This window comes from Caretta caretta, chromosome 20 (assembly GCF_965140235.1).
Source record: "Caretta caretta isolate rCarCar2 chromosome 20, rCarCar1.hap1, whole genome shotgun sequence".
Classification (NCBI taxonomy): domain Eukaryota; kingdom Metazoa; phylum Chordata; order Testudines; family Cheloniidae; genus Caretta; species Caretta caretta.
This window is the reverse complement of record NC_134225.1, coordinates 23,514,157-23,531,323: the sequence shown is the minus strand read 5'-3', so window position 1 is coordinate 23,531,323 and position 17,167 is coordinate 23,514,157. Positions and strand designations below refer to the sequence as shown.

The window sequence follows — 17,167 nt, the reverse complement described above, 5'->3', positions numbered from 1 at the left end:
GTGGGGGATGGGCAGGCTCCAGGAGAGTAGGGGGCCGGGCTCAGGATGGAAGGGCTCCCCCTGAAGCCCCGTCCCTCAGACCCGCTCTCGGCTCCTCGCGTTGCAGGCGGGGGGTGAAATCCGGCGGCTCTCACGGAGCATCATCCTGAACCCCAAAGGTTCGTGCAGGAACTTGCTGGTCGCCCCGGCCACGCAGCCGGGCTCTGCACTCTCACGGCCTGTACCGTCCGCCCCAGGCAGGGGTCCCGGGGCCCGAGCAGCTCCCCCCGGTCGGGGCCTTGCCGGGCCCTTTCCATGAGGAGAAGAAGTAGCAGGTGCCAGGCAGGTGGTCCCTAGTGCAATCCCGGTTCCTGAGCATGGCCAGAACCCCGCTCCCCTGGGCGCAGCAGGAATAAGCAGCCACAGGGAATTTCCTTGCTCACGATTTCCAAGGCAGTCCTGTGCCCGGCAGAGCTCTGTCCGTTAGCTTCCTCCCACACCGCCACAGCCATGGTCCCACTGCTGCCCTCTGTGCTGGGGCACAGATGCCCTCAGCTGCTCGGCCCCGGCACGTCACAGCCCGTGCCCAGGGCAGCCCCTCCACCCATGTGGCTGAGCCTCTCACAAGCTGTGGTGCCCGGCCCAGCCTTGGGCGGTGGCTCTCGCTACATACGGGGGTTTAATTGCTCCTTCCATTGAGGAGGAGAGGGGTGCTTAGCACACCCAGGTCTGCGATTGTCTGTAGATCGAAGGGCCGCTAACACCTTCCAGGCTACAGGGACCAGGCACCTGCTGCTGGCTCTCCTGGCCTAGGCTGCCCCGCAACAGGCATCTCCCTGCCCCACACCCTCCCCTGCAGCATTCAGCGCCCCACCCCCTGCAGCCCCATGGCAGAAGCTCGTTTAAGGCCAATCTGAGTGTCAGGGCACCACCCCTCCCTCACCGCGAATGCTCCGTCCTCCCCTGGCAGGGCAACTGCAGCAGGAGCTGGTCCGAAGCCATCACCTCGAAAACCTGGTGCCCGACACAGACTCTGAGGTCTTCATTAGCGTGCAAGGTACGCGGGGTGCCAGCCGGGCCCAGCTCCGCAGGGGCACCAGGCAGCACCTGCGGCTCGGCCTTTGAGCAGCTGCTGGGCCCATAAACGTCCCCCCAGGGCTCCCCTCCCCCGTTTCCCTGCCCTCTGAGCTCCAGGGGCCTCCCTGGCCCCAGTGCATCGCATGGGACACACTCTGCTCTCGCCCACACTGCTGTAAATCACCCTGCTCTGCCCCAAGAAACACGCCCCTCCCAGAGCCAGGGAGAGAACCCAGGAGTCCTGGCTCCCAGCCCCCCTGCTCTAACCACTAGCCCCCACTCCCCTCCCAGAGCCAGGGAGAGAACCCAGGAGTCCTGGCTCCCAGCCCCCTGCTCTAACCACTAGCCCCCACCCCCCTCCCAGAGCCGGGGAGAGAACCCAGGAGTCCTGGCTCCCAGCCCCCTGTCTAACCACTAGCCCCCACTCCCCTCCCAGAGCTGGGGTACAATGCCACTGCCCTTCCCTGTCCCAGGAGCACCAGGTTCTCAGGAGCACACTTGGCGTGGCCAGGCTGCCCGCAGCTAGCCGGGGCTGGGGGGAAGGGGCAAGCTGGGGCGCGAGTGGGCATCACTGCAGGGCTCTCGGCAGGGGACCTGCTCGGCGAGACGCTGGTGGGGGGGCTGCAGAGCTCCACGCTGCAGAAGCTGATCACACTGCCGGGGGGGTGCGTGGAGCAGAACATCTTCCGGGTCACCCCGAACATCATCCTCACCCACTACCTGGACACCACCAAGCAGTGGGACCAGATCGGGGTGGAGCTCCGGGACCGGGCCATCCAGAACATCGTCCAAGGTGAGCGGGGCCCAGCCAGGCCAGCGGGGTGGGAGGGCGGGTTTGCAATGTGGTGGGGTTTCCATGCAGCCCCTGCCCTGGGGCTCCGACAGCCCAGCCCCGACTGTGTGTCTGTCTGGTCTCTCCCACAGGCTATGTGCACCAGCTGCGTTACAGAGAGCATGATGGTTCCTACAGGCCCTATGCAGGAAGCACCGGCAGCACCTGGTAAGGCACCTGCCTTGCGGGGGCGGCGGGGCTGGGGATGGTGAGCTGGGCAGAGTGCGCGTGCAATGCTGCCCTCCCCAGGCGAGATTAGAGCTGCTCGGGCTGTGTGTCATACACCCTATACAGCTCACACCAAGTGGGGATTCTCCATTCGCTCGGCTGTCTGGGCAGGGGCAGCGGGAGCTGGGGTCTGTGCTGGTGTGGGGGAAGGCCTGGCTGTGGTGCCGCGAAGGGGGCAGGGCCCCGTCCACACAGAGCCCCGCAAGGGGGCAGTGCCGCCTCCCGGCTCAGCTCCCCGCAGTGACGTGTTCGCAGCAGCTCCCTTGGGCACGGTGCCGCCTGCTGCCAGGTCTGGCCAAAGCTCTCCCATGGCCTCGGCACTCCCCTGCCCTCCAGCCCTGCAGACTCATGCGACCCCCACTCCCGGCAGGCTGACCGCCTACATCCTCAAGGTGTTTGCCATGGCCTTGCCACTGGGCGCCCCCGTCGACACCAGCCAGCTGTGTGCCAGCACCCGGTGGCTGATCGGCCAGAGGCAGGAAGCGTCCGGGTGTTTCCGTGAGGACGCTGCGATTTATACGCCCGCGATGCAGGTACCGGTCGCTCCATTGGCCAGAGGGGAGGCTGGGCGGGAAACGCAGGCCCGACAGATGGCGCGATGGACGCCAGCCCCAGGCCCCCGGCCGTGCCAGGTTGGGCCCTGCCGGACGTTCCCCTGCAGCTCCCTTTCACGTTACAGAACAAGGGCCCTGCGCCTGCTGCTGACCCTCGCCTGCAGCAGGATCTGCACTCACTGCTGGCCTAGCCACTTCTCTGGTGCCCATCCCCACGGTGTCTGGGCACCTGGCATTCCTCCCTCTGCACTGGATGGGCTGTCCCAGCCATGGGGAGGGGGTGATTTTCCGACGAGCTGGGCGGTGCAGCCGCGGTTAGGCGGCCGCGAACGCCAGGGCTAAGCTGTATGCCCTGGCCGGCAAAGCTGGGCCAGCAAAGTCTCTAGTGCGGCCGTGGGCATGCCGGCAAGGCTGCCCCGGGACCGGCGAGCACTGTCCACGCTAGGAGCTCTCTGCTGGCGTGGTATCCCGGGCTAGCCTGTCCGGCAAGGCTCTCTGATCACGGGGCACTGGGCAAAGCTCCGTCCCTCGCCCGCGGTCACACCAGGGAGCCAGTGATAGCTCAGGGATCAGCACCCCGAGCCCCACCCTCTGCATTCCCTCCCGCTGCTGGCAAGGCTGGGGATGGGGCGCGGGCGCAGGGCGACGGGCCCCGCGTGGGGTTTGTTACATCAGAGAACAACAGATCAGCTAGTCCAGTTGCTTCCCCCAGGGGTACTTCCTGGATATAAATTCCTCCTCAGGGAGATGCGGGAGTGAGTCCGGGACTGGGGAGCAGTGCGTTAGCTGAATTTGTCTGCTAAGATGATCTGCAGCAAACAGAGCCAACGTTGCTAGTGGCATCCTTAGGCTTCAGAGTCAACAGCCCATTGGGGCAAGAGGGGCAGTTCGCCCTCCACCCCTGCAGCCCTTGTCTCAGGCTCGCTTCATGCTCTCACCCCTGGGAGGGCTCCGGGACACCCTTTGGCTGAGTGCCCTGGGCACGTGGCCCCCTGGCAGCTGGCTACGCGGGCAGGCTCTTTTGGCGCCTCCCCTCCCTGCCCGGCTGCTGCTCAGCTCTGCCCCTGCCCCGGGCAGGGCTCCGGGGTCGGGGGTCCCACCCGGCTCCCATGCGGCTCGCCCATCCCCCTCTGCTCTTCCTCCGCAGGGCGGGTACCGCGGCTCCGACGCAGACGCCTCCCTCACAGCCTTCGTGCTCGTGGCGCTGAAGGGGGCTGAGTCCATCTGCAGGAACCACGTGAACGTAGGTCGAGGGCGGGCGGCGCGGTCCTGTCCCGGGCGCCCGGCGCGGTCCCCCTCGGCGGCAGCTGCTGGGCAGGGTGTGAGGCAGCGCGGGGGAGTCAGGGTCCTGCAGCCCCCGCTTCCTGCGAGTCACGTTCCCCGTGACGCTCAGCCAGCCCGCAGAACAGGACCCCGTCCACACCGGAGCTTGAAGGCTTGAACAGGACCCCGTAGTCCGGTCCTTCTGGGGGGTAGAGAGCTTAGACCCCCGCTCTGGGCCTCCCCCCTCTTCCCTAGCCCACTCCAAACTGAAAGAAAACCCCTCCAGCGTCCCACCCAGCCTCCCCCCAGCTCCTCCTCCAGCCTTTGTCCCGTTTCCCAGGCAAAAGTGTCCCCTGGCCCCAGCCCCCTCCCGGCTCAGGTGACCGGCTCTCCGGTCTCCCATCCCCAGTGAAACTCCCCTGCCACATTCCCAGGTCAACACTCCCCCCTCCCTGCTGCATCACGTCGGGCCTCTGCAAAGCAGCCCAGGTGCCCTGGTGATGGGCTTCCGAGAGTCCCCAAACCAGCAGCCGATGCAGGACCGGCCCAGCCCATTGCGATCCTGGTGCCGGGGGCCAGTGTTCCCATGGGCATCCCACAAGCTTGTCTCTGGGGCAGGGACCCAGTACCTGGGGGGAGCGTGGGGGAAAGGTCCCAGCTGGTCCCCGTTCTGCGGCACCTTTCGTGGGCGCTGAATCCCACAGGTCCTGCCCGCAGTCTGTTTTCCTTCTGTCCCGGTGACAGGAGCTTCCCGACGGCCTGCGGAGCGCCCAGGGCTACCTGGAGAGCCGCCTCCGGAGCCTGCAGAACCCCTACAGCGTGGCCATCAGCTCCTACGCCCTGGCCCTGGTGAACAGCTCCCTGGCCAACGCTGTCCTGGACAGCTTCGCCGCCCACAGTGAGTGCAGAGCCGGGGCGGGGGGCTGGGACCGGCGCTCGGCACCGCCCGGGGCTGGGGGCTCAGAGCAAGGCGGGTGCTGAGTGCGGGGCGGGGCTGGGCTGGTGAAGTGGGGCAGGAAGGCAGAGAGGAGGGGGCTGTGCCAAACGCTGAGGGGGGGGCACACGTGACTGTGTGTGTGCCGTGAGCATGCAATGGCAAGTGACTCTGCACCTGTGTGTGCGTGCGGTGGGCTCTGCCTGGGTGAGCTGCATGTGCGATGCATGTGCAATGCATGGAGCTGTGTGTGCGATGCGTGTGCAATGCATGTGAGCTGCATGTGCGATGTATGTGCGATGCATGTGCAATGCATGTGAGCTGCGTGTGCGATGTGTGTGCGATGCGTGTGCTGTGTCCCGTTGGTCCCCTGCTGACGGTAGCGCCGCTCTCCACAGACAAGACACACTGGCCCGTGGACCAGCACACGGACCGTGCTCTGTACAGCATCGAAGCCACGGCCTACGGCCTCCTGCAGAAGCTGACACTCGGGCGCTTTGAGGAGACCCACCCCATTGTGCGGTGGCTGGTCGAGAGCAGGGGGTTCGGCGGGGGGTATGACAGCACCCAGGTGAGAGCTGGCGTGGGGGCCCTGAGCGCCAGGAGGCGGGATCGTGCATGGGCCTGAGCATGGCCAGCCCTCCCTCCCGCCCCACATGGGGGTCCCTCCCGCCGCTTCGGGGGCTTGGTTCCCAGCTGGTGGCCAGTCAGTGCCCCCCTGGGATCTCGGCCTTGGCGTGCTCACAGCACACAGAGCCGCTGGATGAAAACATGGATCCGTCTGCTGGGAGGCCGCCACATGCCACGGCTTTAGTGCCTGAGAACATGCAGGAACCCAAACCAGAGAGAAACAAAGCAGGCTGCTCCCTGTGGCAGGGAGGCCCAACTGCCCCTGGCTGGCTGGCTGCCGACTGACCGCCTCCACGACCCCCCACGCTGCAAGTGAACACACCCCTCCACACACCACAAGCCTGTGTCCACCATCCCCAGACCCAGAGGTCTCCACCGGGGAGACTCAGAGCTGGTGCCACGTCCCTAGCAGTCCCTGTGGGGGTGGGGTGGGGAGGGGCTGGCCAGGGGTGGAGGTCCCAGGCAGGCCCTGCCCACACTGCCCCTCGGGGTGGCGACGGGAGGGAGCCAGTCCCAGTGCACCCAGCCAGCAGCAACCTGGCGCGACGGGAGCCGGACCCGCTCCTCCTGCCCTGCCCGGGGGTGCTCGCGGGGCTGCCCTGCCCACCAGACTGGCTGTGGCGCGTGAGGGGCTTTGGAGCAGCCTCCCCCTGGCCAGGCACCCGCCGCGGCTGGTGCCTCTCCGCACACGGGGCTCGAGCACGTGCTCCGGAGCTTCGCTGAACTGGTGCCTCCATGCCCCTCGCCCGGGCGGGACCTTCCCCAGCGCGCTCCCCCCGCAGCCACGGCCCGGCCCCTCGCGGCCCCTGCTGCCAGCCTCTGCCTGCTCCCCAGACCACAGTGATCGGCATGCAGGCCCTGGCGCAGTACCGGGCCACCGTCCCCGCCGAGAAGGTCGTCGACCTGAAGGTGCGGGTCACTGCGCCCACGCGCAACCTGGCCGAGCTCTGGGACATCAACAACAACAATGCCTACCTGCAGCGGTCCAACTCCAAAAAGGTCAGCCCCGCCCCCTGGCCTCAGGCTCCGCCCCTGCCCCGCCCCTGGCATGCAGCCCCGCCCCTTCCCCTCGGGTCCCGCCCCCTGCCCTTGGACTCTGCGCTCAGGCCCCGCCCCTAGCATGCAGCCCCACCCCCTGCCCTTGATCTCCGCCCCCTCCCCTCAGGTCCCGCCCCCTGCCCTTGGGCCCCACCCCCTGGCATGCAGCCACGCCCATGGCACAAAGCCACACCCCCTGGGAACACACCTGGCGTACAGGGCTCGCAGACCTGAGCAGAGCTCCCGCCAAGGACCCTGTGCTCCACGGCCAGGGCAGGCGGCTGCGGGCTCCGGGGTGCTGCAGAGCCTAACAGCTCCTCAGCATCTCCCCCTTTCCCTGCAGTTCTACGCCCAGGACACTTTGAACATCACCGCCCAGGGGAGGGGCACCGGCACGGTGACAGTGAGTGTGAAGCCTGGGCCCGGCTGGTCACCCACAGCCCAACCCAGCCCTGAACCTCCTGGGGAACACGGGGACCGGGGCTGTGCCCATCAGTGGGCTAGACTAGAGAGGCGCAGGGGCCAGGACTCCTGGGTTCTCTCCCCGGCTCTAGGAGGGGAGTGGGGTCTAGTGGTTACAGCAGGGAGGGAGGGGGCTGGGAGCCAGGACTCCTGGGTTCTCTCCCCAGCTCTAGGAGGGGAGTGGAGGTTAGTGGTGAGAGCAGGGGGGCTGGGAGCCAGGACTCCTGGGTTCTCTCCCCAGCTCTAGGAGGGGAGTGGGGGTTAGTGGTTAGAGCGGGGGGGCTGGGAGCCAGGATTCCTGGGTTCTCTCCCCAGCTCTAGGAGGGGAGTGGGGTTAGTGGTTAGAGCGGGGGGGGGCTGGGAGCCAGGACTCCTGGGTTCTCTCCCCAGCTCTAGGAGGGGAGTGGGGGTTAGTGGTTAGAGCGGGGGGGGCTGGGAGCCAGGATTCCTGGGTTCTCTCCCCAGCTCTAGGAGGGGAGTGGGGGTTAGTGGTTAGAGCGGGGGGGCTGGGAGCCAGGACTCCTGGGTTCTCTCCCCAGCTCTAGGAGGGGAGTGGGGGTTAGTGGTGAGACTAGGGGGGCTGGGAGCCAGGACTCCTGGGTTCTCTCCCCAGCTCTAGGAGGGGAGTGGGGTTAGTGGTTAGAGCGGGGGGGGGGGCTGGGAGCCAGGAGGACTCCTGGGTTCTGCTCCTGATGCTGGCCCCACCTTGCTGTGCCATGGTGCACCTTGCCCACAGGCTGGCTGGCGGGGGTGACCCCCTCACGCACGCGCTCGGCTTCATTCCCAGCTCCTGACCGTGTACCGCACGCTGCCGCCGGCCCGCGAGCACGAGTGCCAGGCCTTCCAGCTGGCTGTGACCGTGGAGGACGTCCCCGAAGGTACAGCGGGGCTGTCGTCTGCTCCCCTGGGAGCCGGCCCGGCTGCGTCTGCGGCCCGGCCGCCCCAGACCATGTCCCCGAGCCCCGGGTTGACAGAAACGGGGCCCCTCTGCCTGACAGGAGGAGACGCCCCCTGGGGCCCAGCCCCATAGCTCGGCCCTGCCCTAATCCTGCCCTTTGGGTTCGCAGACAAGAAGAAGCACGAATACATCGACACCTTCCGGCTCCGGCTCCAGGCCAGGTAACGACCCGGCCCTGGCGAGGGCAGAACCCGGGCGACGGCTGAGCCAGGGCTGGCTGAGTCTTGTGTCACGCCCGGGGCAGGGGGCTTGCTCCAGGGTCCCTGCGGGGTAGGGCACTTCCAGGGCAGTGCCTTCGCGCCTCCCGCTGCCTAGCAGGGCGGGGAGTCAGCCCCAGCCGTCCCCCGCGGAGATTCTGCCCCCGCCGTGGGTCCGGCCCCCCGGGTCCCTCCACTCTGCTTCACAGCCCTGTACAAAGAACATGAGCAGAGAAAGGCAGGGTGTGCCCCATGGGGCCTTGCCCTCACAACCCTGCCCCTCCCCTGTGCCCCATGGGGCCTGCCCCCTGCCTGCACCATGAGACCGATGGGGTCCTGACCCACCAGCCCTGCTCCCTGCTTGTTCCCTGTTCCCCATGGGCCCTGCCCTCACAGCCCTGCCCCTTCCCTGTGCCCCATGGGGCCTGCCCCTGCCCATACCTGAAGGCCACTCTCTGGTCCCTAGGTCCCTGGGGCTGCGGGATGCCACAATGACCATCATCGACGTCTCCTTGCTGACGGGCTTCGAGCCTGACCTGGAGGATCTGAAGCAGGTGACTCGGGGTAATGGGCTGGCCCGAGGCTCCAGGCCCCATGGCGAGAGGGTTGCTGGTCCCGGGCCTGAGGCTCTGTGGGGCTGCCATGGGGCTCAGCCAGGCTAGACCCACCCATGGGGAGCCAGCCCCGCGCGTGGCCCTGTTAGCCCTGGGGGTCAGAGACAGGGTCCCTGCAGCGCCCACCCCATGGCTTGGCAGGGGAGGGGGTGGAGACAGGGGCACCCCACAGACCGGACCCGCAGCCGGGCTCCTGGGAGCTGGGGGCAGCTTGGGGGGTGCTGCTGGCTGAGGGGGCAGCTGGGCCTGTCAGGGGCAGGGCAGCCCCAGAGCCCCAGCTCAGCCGTGTCTGCCTGGCCCCACAGCTCACCAACAGTGTGGAGCAGTACATCTTCCTCTTCGAGAGCAAGGCCATGTTCAGCAACCACTCCGTCCTCCTCTACTTCCGCCAGGTGAGGGGCCTGGCCCAGCCGCCCGCCTGCCCTGCGCCCCGGGACCCTGCCCCTCGTGCCCCCCAACGTGGGACCCTGCCCCTCGTCCCCCCCACCACTCCGTCCTCCTCTACTTCCGCCAGGTGAGGGGCCTGGCCCAGCCGCCCGCCTGCCCTGCGCCCCGGGACCCTGCCCCTCGTGCCCCCCAACGTGGGACCCTGCCCCTCGTCCCCCCCACCACTCCGTCCTCCTCTACTTCTGCCAGGTGAGGGGCCCGGTCCAGCCGCCCGCCTGCCCTGCGCCCCTGGACCCTGCCCCTCGTGCCCCCCAACGTGGGACCCTGCCCCTCATCCCCCCCACCACTCCGTCCTCCTCTACTTCCGCCAGGTGAGGGGCCTGGCCCAGCCGCCCGCCTGCCCTGCGCCCCGGGACCCTGCCCCTCGTGCCCCCCAACGTGGGACCCTGCCCCTCGTCCCCCCCACCACTCCGTCCTCCTCTACTTCCGCCAGGTGAGGGGCCTGGCCCAGCCGCCCGCCTGCCCAGCGCCCCGGGACCCTGCCCCTCGTCCCTCCCCCCCACATGTGACCCTGCCCCTCATCCCCTCAATGTGGGACCCTCCCCTTGTGAGACCTTGCTCCTCCCCCACCCCCCGGGACCCTGACCCTCGTCCCTCCCCCTCAATGTGGGACCCTCCCCCCCCCGCCTCTTGTCCCTCCCCCACAACGTGGGACCCTCTCCTTCCTTCCCCCCCCCCCCCGTCCGACCCTGCCCCTCCCTCCCTGTGTCAGACCCTGCCCCTCCCCAACCCAGGGACCCTGCCCCTCACCACAGTACCCCTACCCCACAAGTCTGCTTCCCCCTGAGATGCTCCAACCAAGGCCTCTCACGGTGCAGCCCGGGGTGACTGGGGGCTCTGGGGACCCTGCGGGCTGTACTGAGGGGTGTTGGCCCCCAGCGTGACAGAGAATGGGGTTCCCACGAGGGTGTCTGAGGGCACGGCTGCCTGGCAGTCCGGGGAGGCAGCCAGGAGGGGATGGCGCAGCCTGCCCGGGGTGTTCAGCGCAGACCTGGGGCTGTTCACCCCATGCCGGCAGTGCCCGCACTGACCTCGGAGACGCCCGGGAAGGGCCCTGCCGCGCCACGCAACCCTGTGGTAAGAATGCGGGAGCCAATGCCAGGATCGGGGCTGCCTGAGCGCCCACCCCCCGGCCTCCTGGGCGAGCGCCCAGTGCTTCCTGCTGGCCTCTCACCGGGGCCGGGCCCAGCCCCACACGCAGGGGTCAGCTGAGACGGCTCAAGCCAGCACGTGCCCAGCTGGGCTGAGCGGTGCCCAGAGGAGGGGGCCCCGGAGCTGCCCCGAGGGGGTTGGTCAGAGGCTGGCCCCGGCTGTGTCCTGCCCTCACCGCAGCCCCGCTGGGCCAATGGGCTTTTCCCCGGCGCCCATCCCTGAGCCCTGGCAGCGCTTCCCGCAGGGATTTCTCGGCTCGGGGAGGGGGTTCCCCACGTGCTGGGCAGCGAGGCACAGGCAGAGCGGGTCTGGCCTGGCACTGGGGTTCAGCAGGGCTGCGGCGATTCAAAGGGGCCTGGGTCTGTCCATGGGGGGCACATGCAGAGGTCTGCCGGTGACACCATCACATGCTGGGGCAGGACCGTCCCGGGCTGCAGCCAGCCTGGGGCACAAGGGGGCAGGTTACCCCCTAGCAGCTGCTGCCGGGTGCCCTGTGGCCCGCCCCAGGCTGGATGGGCCCAGGGCCGAGCTGGCCAGTCTCTCCCCGTGCTCTGCAGGTTTCCAATCAGACGGACACGGAAGTCGGGTTCCGGATTCACCAGCGCCTGGAGCTGGGGCTGCTGCAGCCAGCCGTGGCCACCATCTATGAGTATTACGAGCCCGGTGAGCGGCTGCCTCAGAGGTCCGTGCAGAGGCGCTGCGGGCACCGGCCCTGCCTCTCCAGCGGGCCGGGCGCGGGGGCGAGCGACGCTGCCGGGAAGGCCCCTGCATCAGCGTCTGCACTGGAACCCTGTTTCCACGTCTGGGAGTTCCCCGCGGGGGGAGAGGGAGAGGGCCGGGGCGGGGGGACTCAGCCGGGGCGGGGGGCTCAGCCGGGGCAGGGGGCCTGGGCCTGTCCGCGCAGCCCCTGGGGGCTTTCTCCCACCGCACTGCCCACCTTGTGTGGACGCAGAGCCCCCGCTGCAAAGGGGCTTGCCCGATGCCTGGCAAGGGGAAGAGCCGATACCAGGGCACGGGGCCAAGTGCGGGCCAGGGGCCCTGCACTGCTCGGTGCCCCCAGAGCACAGCTCACAGGCGGGTGGGCGTCGGGGCGAACCGGGCCCCAAGGCAGAGCTGCCCATAGGCTGACGGGCACATGGGGGACCAGCGCCACTCGGAGGCCAGGTGGCTGCCGGTGGGAAGCTCCGGGGGGAGGGAGGGGACACGGGCTCGGGGCCGGTCACTGGCCTAGGAATCTGCCCCTACGGAGGCGCCCGAGGGGCTGCAGGGCAGCTTTGCAAACCTGCCCCTCATTCGGGTGCCCACCAGGGTAGAGCCGGCCCCGATCGTGGGCCCGAGCGCGGGAGGGCTGAGATTGATGGGCCAGATTTGCTGTGACGCCCAGGCTGCACCTCCCCAAGCGTCCCCTCCCTGCTCACCCAGGCTGGCGCGGGGTGGGCGGAAGGGCCCTGCCTCGGCGTGGCGGGTCGGGGGCGCTCCGGCTGCTCCCTGCTCAGGGGGAGCCCAAGGGGGCAGAGGGCGGGTGAGAGCAGTGGTCGAGGGGCACAGGGCCAGCGCCATGCCCTGCCTGGAGCCAGGGCAGCAGCTGCGCAGAGGCTGGGCGATGGGGGGCCCGTGGCTGCAGGGCAGGGTGCGAGGGGAGGGTTACCCGCAGGCACAGGGTGGGGGTCTGGCTTCAGGCCGGAGCGAGAGAGAGAGAATGGGGTCTCCCCAGGCCTCAGCCCCCCGGAGAGCTGCGCCCACCCCGCTGGCTTGGCACCCGGGGGAGGGGCGCTCGGTGGGTGTCCGGGTGCCCTGCGCCATGAGGAACGGACGGACGTGGAGCAGCCTGGGGGCGGGGGGGGTCTCCAGTGGCAGGAGCTGCCCCTCAGCAGCCGGCCTGGGGAGAACACGGCCTCCGGGTCTCTTCCCCTCCGCAGCCCGGCGATGCAGCCGCTTCTACAACATGCCCTCGCAGAGCGCGCTGCTGCGGAAGATCTGCCAGGAGGAGGTGTGCAAATGCGCCCAAGGTAAAGCCGCCCCCCCCTGGTCCTTGGCCTCGCCGGCCCCTCTCGCTGCCCCGCTGCTCACGGCACAGCCGCCCCGGGAGGGGGACGCTGGTGCTGGACGTCAGGGACGGGCCACAGCGGCCGGCTCGGCGTGACAGTCACCCGCCAGCGTGCGGGCCTCGCACGTCCCCGCGGAGTTACCCGCGGCCGGGCTCTGTGCTGAGGCTCGTTCCCCGCTGCCCGGGCCACCTGCGGGGCCGAGAACTCACTGGGGCTAACGCTCGCTGAGCGGTGCCCGGAAACACACCGGCTGAGCCGGACCCTGAGCCCCACGTCCCCTCGGTGTCTGTTGGGCTTCGGACCAAGACCGTGAGCCCCCATGTGCCGTGGGAGGCTCTCACCACGTCCCTGTGGGCTACTGGGCAGGCCGGGACCCCCTCAGACCTCTCCCCGTTCCATGCACTTAGACAACTGCCTTCAGCTGACCCCTCCCCACGGCCTGACGGAGGACGATCTCTACGAGAAAGCCTGCGACACTGGCATGGACTACGGTAAGCCCCGGGTGGGCTCACGAGGGGGCTGAGAGCGCTCGGCGCTGCTCTGCTGCCATCGAGGGTGTTACCTTGCGGCATGTGTCCCAGTTGTCACAGGCTCCGGCTCTCCGGCCCCTGGGCAGGACCCCCTTCAGTGTGACAGCCCTTCTTGGGGGATCCCCCTCTCGGGGGTTCAGCCCCTCCACCTCCTGGAGCCGCACCTCGCGGAGCCTCAGCCCGCCTGTCTCTGCTGTGGGCCCTCAGGGAGTCCCCTCGCTCTGGGTCCCCGGGGCCTCCACCCCCCGAAGGGGATGATGCCCCCACCCCCGTTCTCTAGACCGGAGCGACTCTCGGCCACCATAACACAGGAGGGTTTACTGAGCATCTGAACCCAGCACAGGAAACTCTCCGGCCTCAGGCCTGGCCTCCCTCAGCCCAGCACATCCCAGCCTCCCCTGCACCCAGGGGGGCTCTGCCTGCCCCCTCCCTCCAGCCCCGAGCCCCCACTTCCAGCCAATCATCCTATATCACCTCCCCCACCAGCACCTCCCCTGTCCTTTGTCCTCCCTCCCAGGTAAACAGGCCGCCTGGGCCCCCTCACCTCTGTCCTCTGGCCCCTCTGGCTGGGACCGGCTGGTCAGGTCACCAGTGTCCTCCCTCCTCAGCCCTTTGTCCTCCCACTGGCCAGACCCGGCTGAGACTCCCGAGCTGGGGTGGGCCTCTGGTCACCAGGTCACTGCTCACTAGGGTCCCCCATCTCCAGGCAGCTATCTGGGGTCCTGGCTGCTAGGTGAGGTCACACCTGGTGCCCTGCACCAACAAACTCCTTCTCCCACCCCCTCATTACACATGCAGCACACAGGGAAACTGAGGCACACACAATGTTCTTGCAAAATTCTAAGAAAATCCCCCAGTTCCTCACACCTGACAAGGCGCTGGCCAATGATGTTGTAAGGCAGCAATTCCAAACCAGCCAGTGACATGCGGTGTCGTTAGCCTGTGGAACCCACTGCCACAGGATGGGATGGGCCCAAAAGCTCACGAAGGGGCACAGGGTGACCGGACGTTCAGTGGAGAGCAGGAGCAGGCAGTTACTGTGAACAGAGTTTGGGAGGGGGAGAAAACCTGCTTCTGGCTTAAACCAACCTCTGACTACTCGGGGTCAGGACGAGACCTTCCTGGGGGCAGCTCGTCCTCCTGCCCTGCGGGTGTTTTGCCCCTTCCTGAAGCAGCTGCTGCTGGGCCCGGGACACCAGGCTGGATGGGGCTCGGGTCAGAACCCATCTGCTGGCTCCCACCCCTGGCAGTCTGCCCCCCTTGCCTTCGGCCCCCTCGTAGCCCGGCTGAACGTCCCCCCTCTGCCAGGCCGAGCTGGGGCCACCCTGCTCCTTGCCTGCTCAGCCCTGCAGTGTGAGGTGTAAACGCGGCAGGCGGTTCCGGGGCCAGGGCAATGCATGGACGTAACAGACCCTGGAGAGGAGCAGGGGCCCCTGGAGCGGGGGGTTCTGGCTCTGCCCTCGCCCCCTTGGCTGAAAGGTCCGGGCCTGCGCGGCACGCGGGGTCCCTGGGACACGGCTCACCGCTGGCTCCTCTCCTCTGCCTCAGTCTACAAGCTGCAGCTGGAGCAGCGGGAGCCGCTCAACAGCACCGTCTCTTACAGCATGAGGGTCCTGGCCGTCATCAAGTCTGGTGAGCGCCGCGGGCAGGCTGGGCTGCGAGCGGAGACCCCCGAGGGTCCACGGGGGAGGGCACAGCAGGGGGCTTTTCCCTGTCAGTGCTGGCCCCACTGCCCCACTGCGGTGCTGGGGCCTGGGCTGCAGGGAATGGGGGGCTCGGCAGGGGGCGCTGGAGGGAGCGGGGCAGGGGCTCAGCGGGGGGCACGCTCCCCTCAGTCAGTGCTGGGCCCAGTGCAGCGCTAGGGGGCGCTGTGCTGCTCAAACTTCTGTCAGGTTCAAAGTCAAACTGTGGGGCCTTGCCCCCTGGAACCCATGGAAACCTGCTGTGGGTCTTTGCAGGACTAGTGGGGTCCCCCGGCCTGGCCAGACCCCCCAGGGTAGTTACACTCCACCCCCCCGACATTTCCCGGCAGGGTCAATGGGTTTCATTTTGCCAATTCCTCCCCTGCCCTATGGAGTGGGAGCTGACGAGCAGCCTGGGCAGGGGTCCTGCCCCCCTCTGCCCTCTAGGGAGCTGGGGGGGGGTCACTTGGGGGCACAGGCCCCTCAGGGATGCCAGGAGCTCTTGCCACTGTCCTGAGCCGTTTCCAGCTGGGAAGCGGATGCCCTGGGGGAAAGGGGTGCCCTTCCCTTGCTGTGGGCAGCGCCCCGCTGGCAGGGAGGTGCCCCCCACCGTTAGCCTGACCCACGATCCCTTCCCCCAGGGACAGACGCGGAGGTGAACGGGAAAGTGAGGAGATTTGTCTCCCACGCGACCTGCGAGGCCGCCCTGGACCTGCGAGAGCAGGGTCAGTACCTGGTGATGGGCCGGACGCGGGATCTCTGGCTGTCCAAAGACAGGTGCGTGTCCCCTCCCCTGTGGCTGGTGCGTACCGGAGCCGGGGGCTGTGGCATGGCTCAGCATGAGCCCAGCTGGGGGTTGGCACCACAGGGGGTCTCGGCAGCTGGGAGCTCCCTGGTGTGCCCGACCGAGCAGGAGGCCGTTTGCAGCGCCAGGGGCAGCCCTGGCCAGAGCCAAGGAGCCCCTAGGCAGCCGTAAGGGGCTGATCCACTGGGGGCGACTGGCCGCACAAAGCTGCGGGGTCTGGAGCTCAGCTCTGGACGGGCCCTGGCTCGATGTGCTGGAGCCCCGGCACGTGCCCAGCTCTGCGTGCCTGGGGGTCAGACACTTCCAGCAGGGCTGATGGGGAGCAGAGAGCTCTGCCCGCTTGGTGCTGGGCCCAGCTGTCCCTGCTCCCTCGGCCAGAATGGGATCAAAGCAGCCCCAGCCCCAGCCCCCCCGGCTGAGGCTCCCTGGTCTCTTGGCTGGTACGTGGCCAGCTAGGGGGGCACCCGGCCAGGACAGGGGCATGTGGGCCCGTTCCCGTGTTCTGCGCCCCCCGGCACTGACAGGCACCTTCTCCCGTCCTTGTAACCAGCTACACCTACGTCCTGGGCAAGACGAGCTTCATCGTGCCCTGGCTGAGCCCGGAGGAAGCCGGAACCGACAGGAGAATGAGAAGGTTCCTGCAAACCCTGGAAAACTTCGCCAACTTTGAGGGCTGTGACACCTAGATCCTGCAGGACCCCCACCCCCACGGTCCCTGCAGGACCACCACCCCCATCCCCACAGCTGCTGCCACACACCCTGCAGGGCTCTTCCCCCTGCCCCCACTGTTCCTGCAGGACCCCCCCCCCCATTCCCTCTGCCATGGTGCCCCCACCCCTGGACTCTCCTCACCTGTGCAGTTGCAGGCAGGAAGCTTGGACCCGCTGCTGCAGTGTATAAGCCAGTCATCATAGGCAAGGGGGGTGTGACGAAGCGGGACTGTTCTTAATGTTTCCTCTGAATAGTGTGGGGGTGCCTCAGTTTCCCCTAGGCAGTTCTTAAGTATCTAGGTGGTGGGATAAGGGTGTATGATCATTGCAGAGCCCTAGAGGGCAGGTGTGTGCAGGGGTCTGGACACAGAGAATGGCCGACACCCTGTTTTCTGGCCACTGATGGCCTGGGCCCTTCCCCCCCCTGCAAGGTGAGAGCTAAAGGGTTGGAGAACAAAGGAATCCGGTGACCTCCTGGCCCAGGAAAGGGACAAAGCCCAGAGGAGGAGGGGCTGTGGAGAGTTTCAGTTTGGGGGCTGGCTGGGACATGGAGTGAAGAGAGAAGTGGTGGTCTGGCTCACTGCCCCCCAGAATGGACCCAGCTGAGGGGTCCTGTTCTCTGCACCTACAAGCTCTGTGTTAGACCATGTCCCTGTTGTCTAATAAACCTTCTGTTTTCCCGGCTGGCTGAGAGTCACGTCTGATTGCGGAGTTGGGGGGCAGGACCCTCTGGCTTCCCCAGGAGCCCCGCCTGAGCGGACTGGCTGTGGGAAGCGCATGAAGGGGCAGAGGATGCTGAATGCTCCGAGGTCAGACCCAGGAAGGTGGAAGCCGGGTGAGCTGTGTGTCCTGCAGACAGGCTGCTCCCCGAGAGGAGACTTCCCCAGAGTCCTGCCTGGCTTCAGATGGAGCAGTTCCAGAGCATCGCTCGGGAACGCCATGACAAAGGGATGGTTAGGGTCACCCAGTCAGCCCCCTGCCTAGCACCGGCCGGAGAGCCGCCCCCAGGACCCTGCACAGGGCACCA

General features: G+C 68.0%; 1 protein-coding gene across 2 annotated transcripts in view; it reads left to right on the top strand.

Annotated features, from left to right (window-relative positions):
* Nucleotides 1–16,824, top strand: part of LOC125627372 (complement C3-like) — a 37,562-nt gene extending 20,738 nt beyond the window's left edge. The window contains exons 22-41 of one of the 2 annotated variants that reach the window (XM_048831386.2): nucleotides 107–158; nucleotides 950–1,036; nucleotides 1,646–1,849; nucleotides 1,981–2,056; nucleotides 2,487–2,649; nucleotides 3,818–3,913; nucleotides 4,678–4,831; nucleotides 5,266–5,438; nucleotides 6,332–6,496; nucleotides 6,879–6,938; nucleotides 7,785–7,875; nucleotides 8,065–8,116; nucleotides 8,619–8,706; nucleotides 9,072–9,158; nucleotides 10,923–11,028; nucleotides 12,285–12,374; nucleotides 12,821–12,904; nucleotides 14,492–14,575; nucleotides 15,267–15,402; nucleotides 15,981–16,824. In XM_048831386.2, the coding sequence (XP_048687343.2) occupies nucleotides 107–158; nucleotides 950–1,036; nucleotides 1,646–1,849; nucleotides 1,981–2,056; nucleotides 2,487–2,649; nucleotides 3,818–3,913; nucleotides 4,678–4,831; nucleotides 5,266–5,438; nucleotides 6,332–6,496; nucleotides 6,879–6,938; nucleotides 7,785–7,875; nucleotides 8,065–8,116; nucleotides 8,619–8,706; nucleotides 9,072–9,158; nucleotides 10,923–11,028; nucleotides 12,285–12,374; nucleotides 12,821–12,904; nucleotides 14,492–14,575; nucleotides 15,267–15,402; nucleotides 15,981–16,116 (2,184 nt within the window). In that variant the 3' untranslated portion in view covers nucleotides 16,117–16,824. Of the gene's footprint in view, nucleotides 1–106; nucleotides 159–949; nucleotides 1,037–1,645; nucleotides 1,850–1,980; nucleotides 2,057–2,486; nucleotides 2,650–3,817; nucleotides 3,914–4,677; nucleotides 4,832–5,265; nucleotides 5,439–6,331; nucleotides 6,497–6,878; nucleotides 6,939–7,784; nucleotides 7,876–8,064; nucleotides 8,117–8,618; nucleotides 8,707–9,071; nucleotides 9,647–10,922; nucleotides 11,029–12,284; nucleotides 12,375–12,820; nucleotides 12,905–14,491; nucleotides 14,576–15,266; nucleotides 15,403–15,980 lie in introns of those variants that run through there. The other variant, XR_012665568.1, reaches the window with a different exon arrangement.
* The last annotated feature ends 343 nt before the right edge of the window (nucleotides 16,825–17,167 follow it).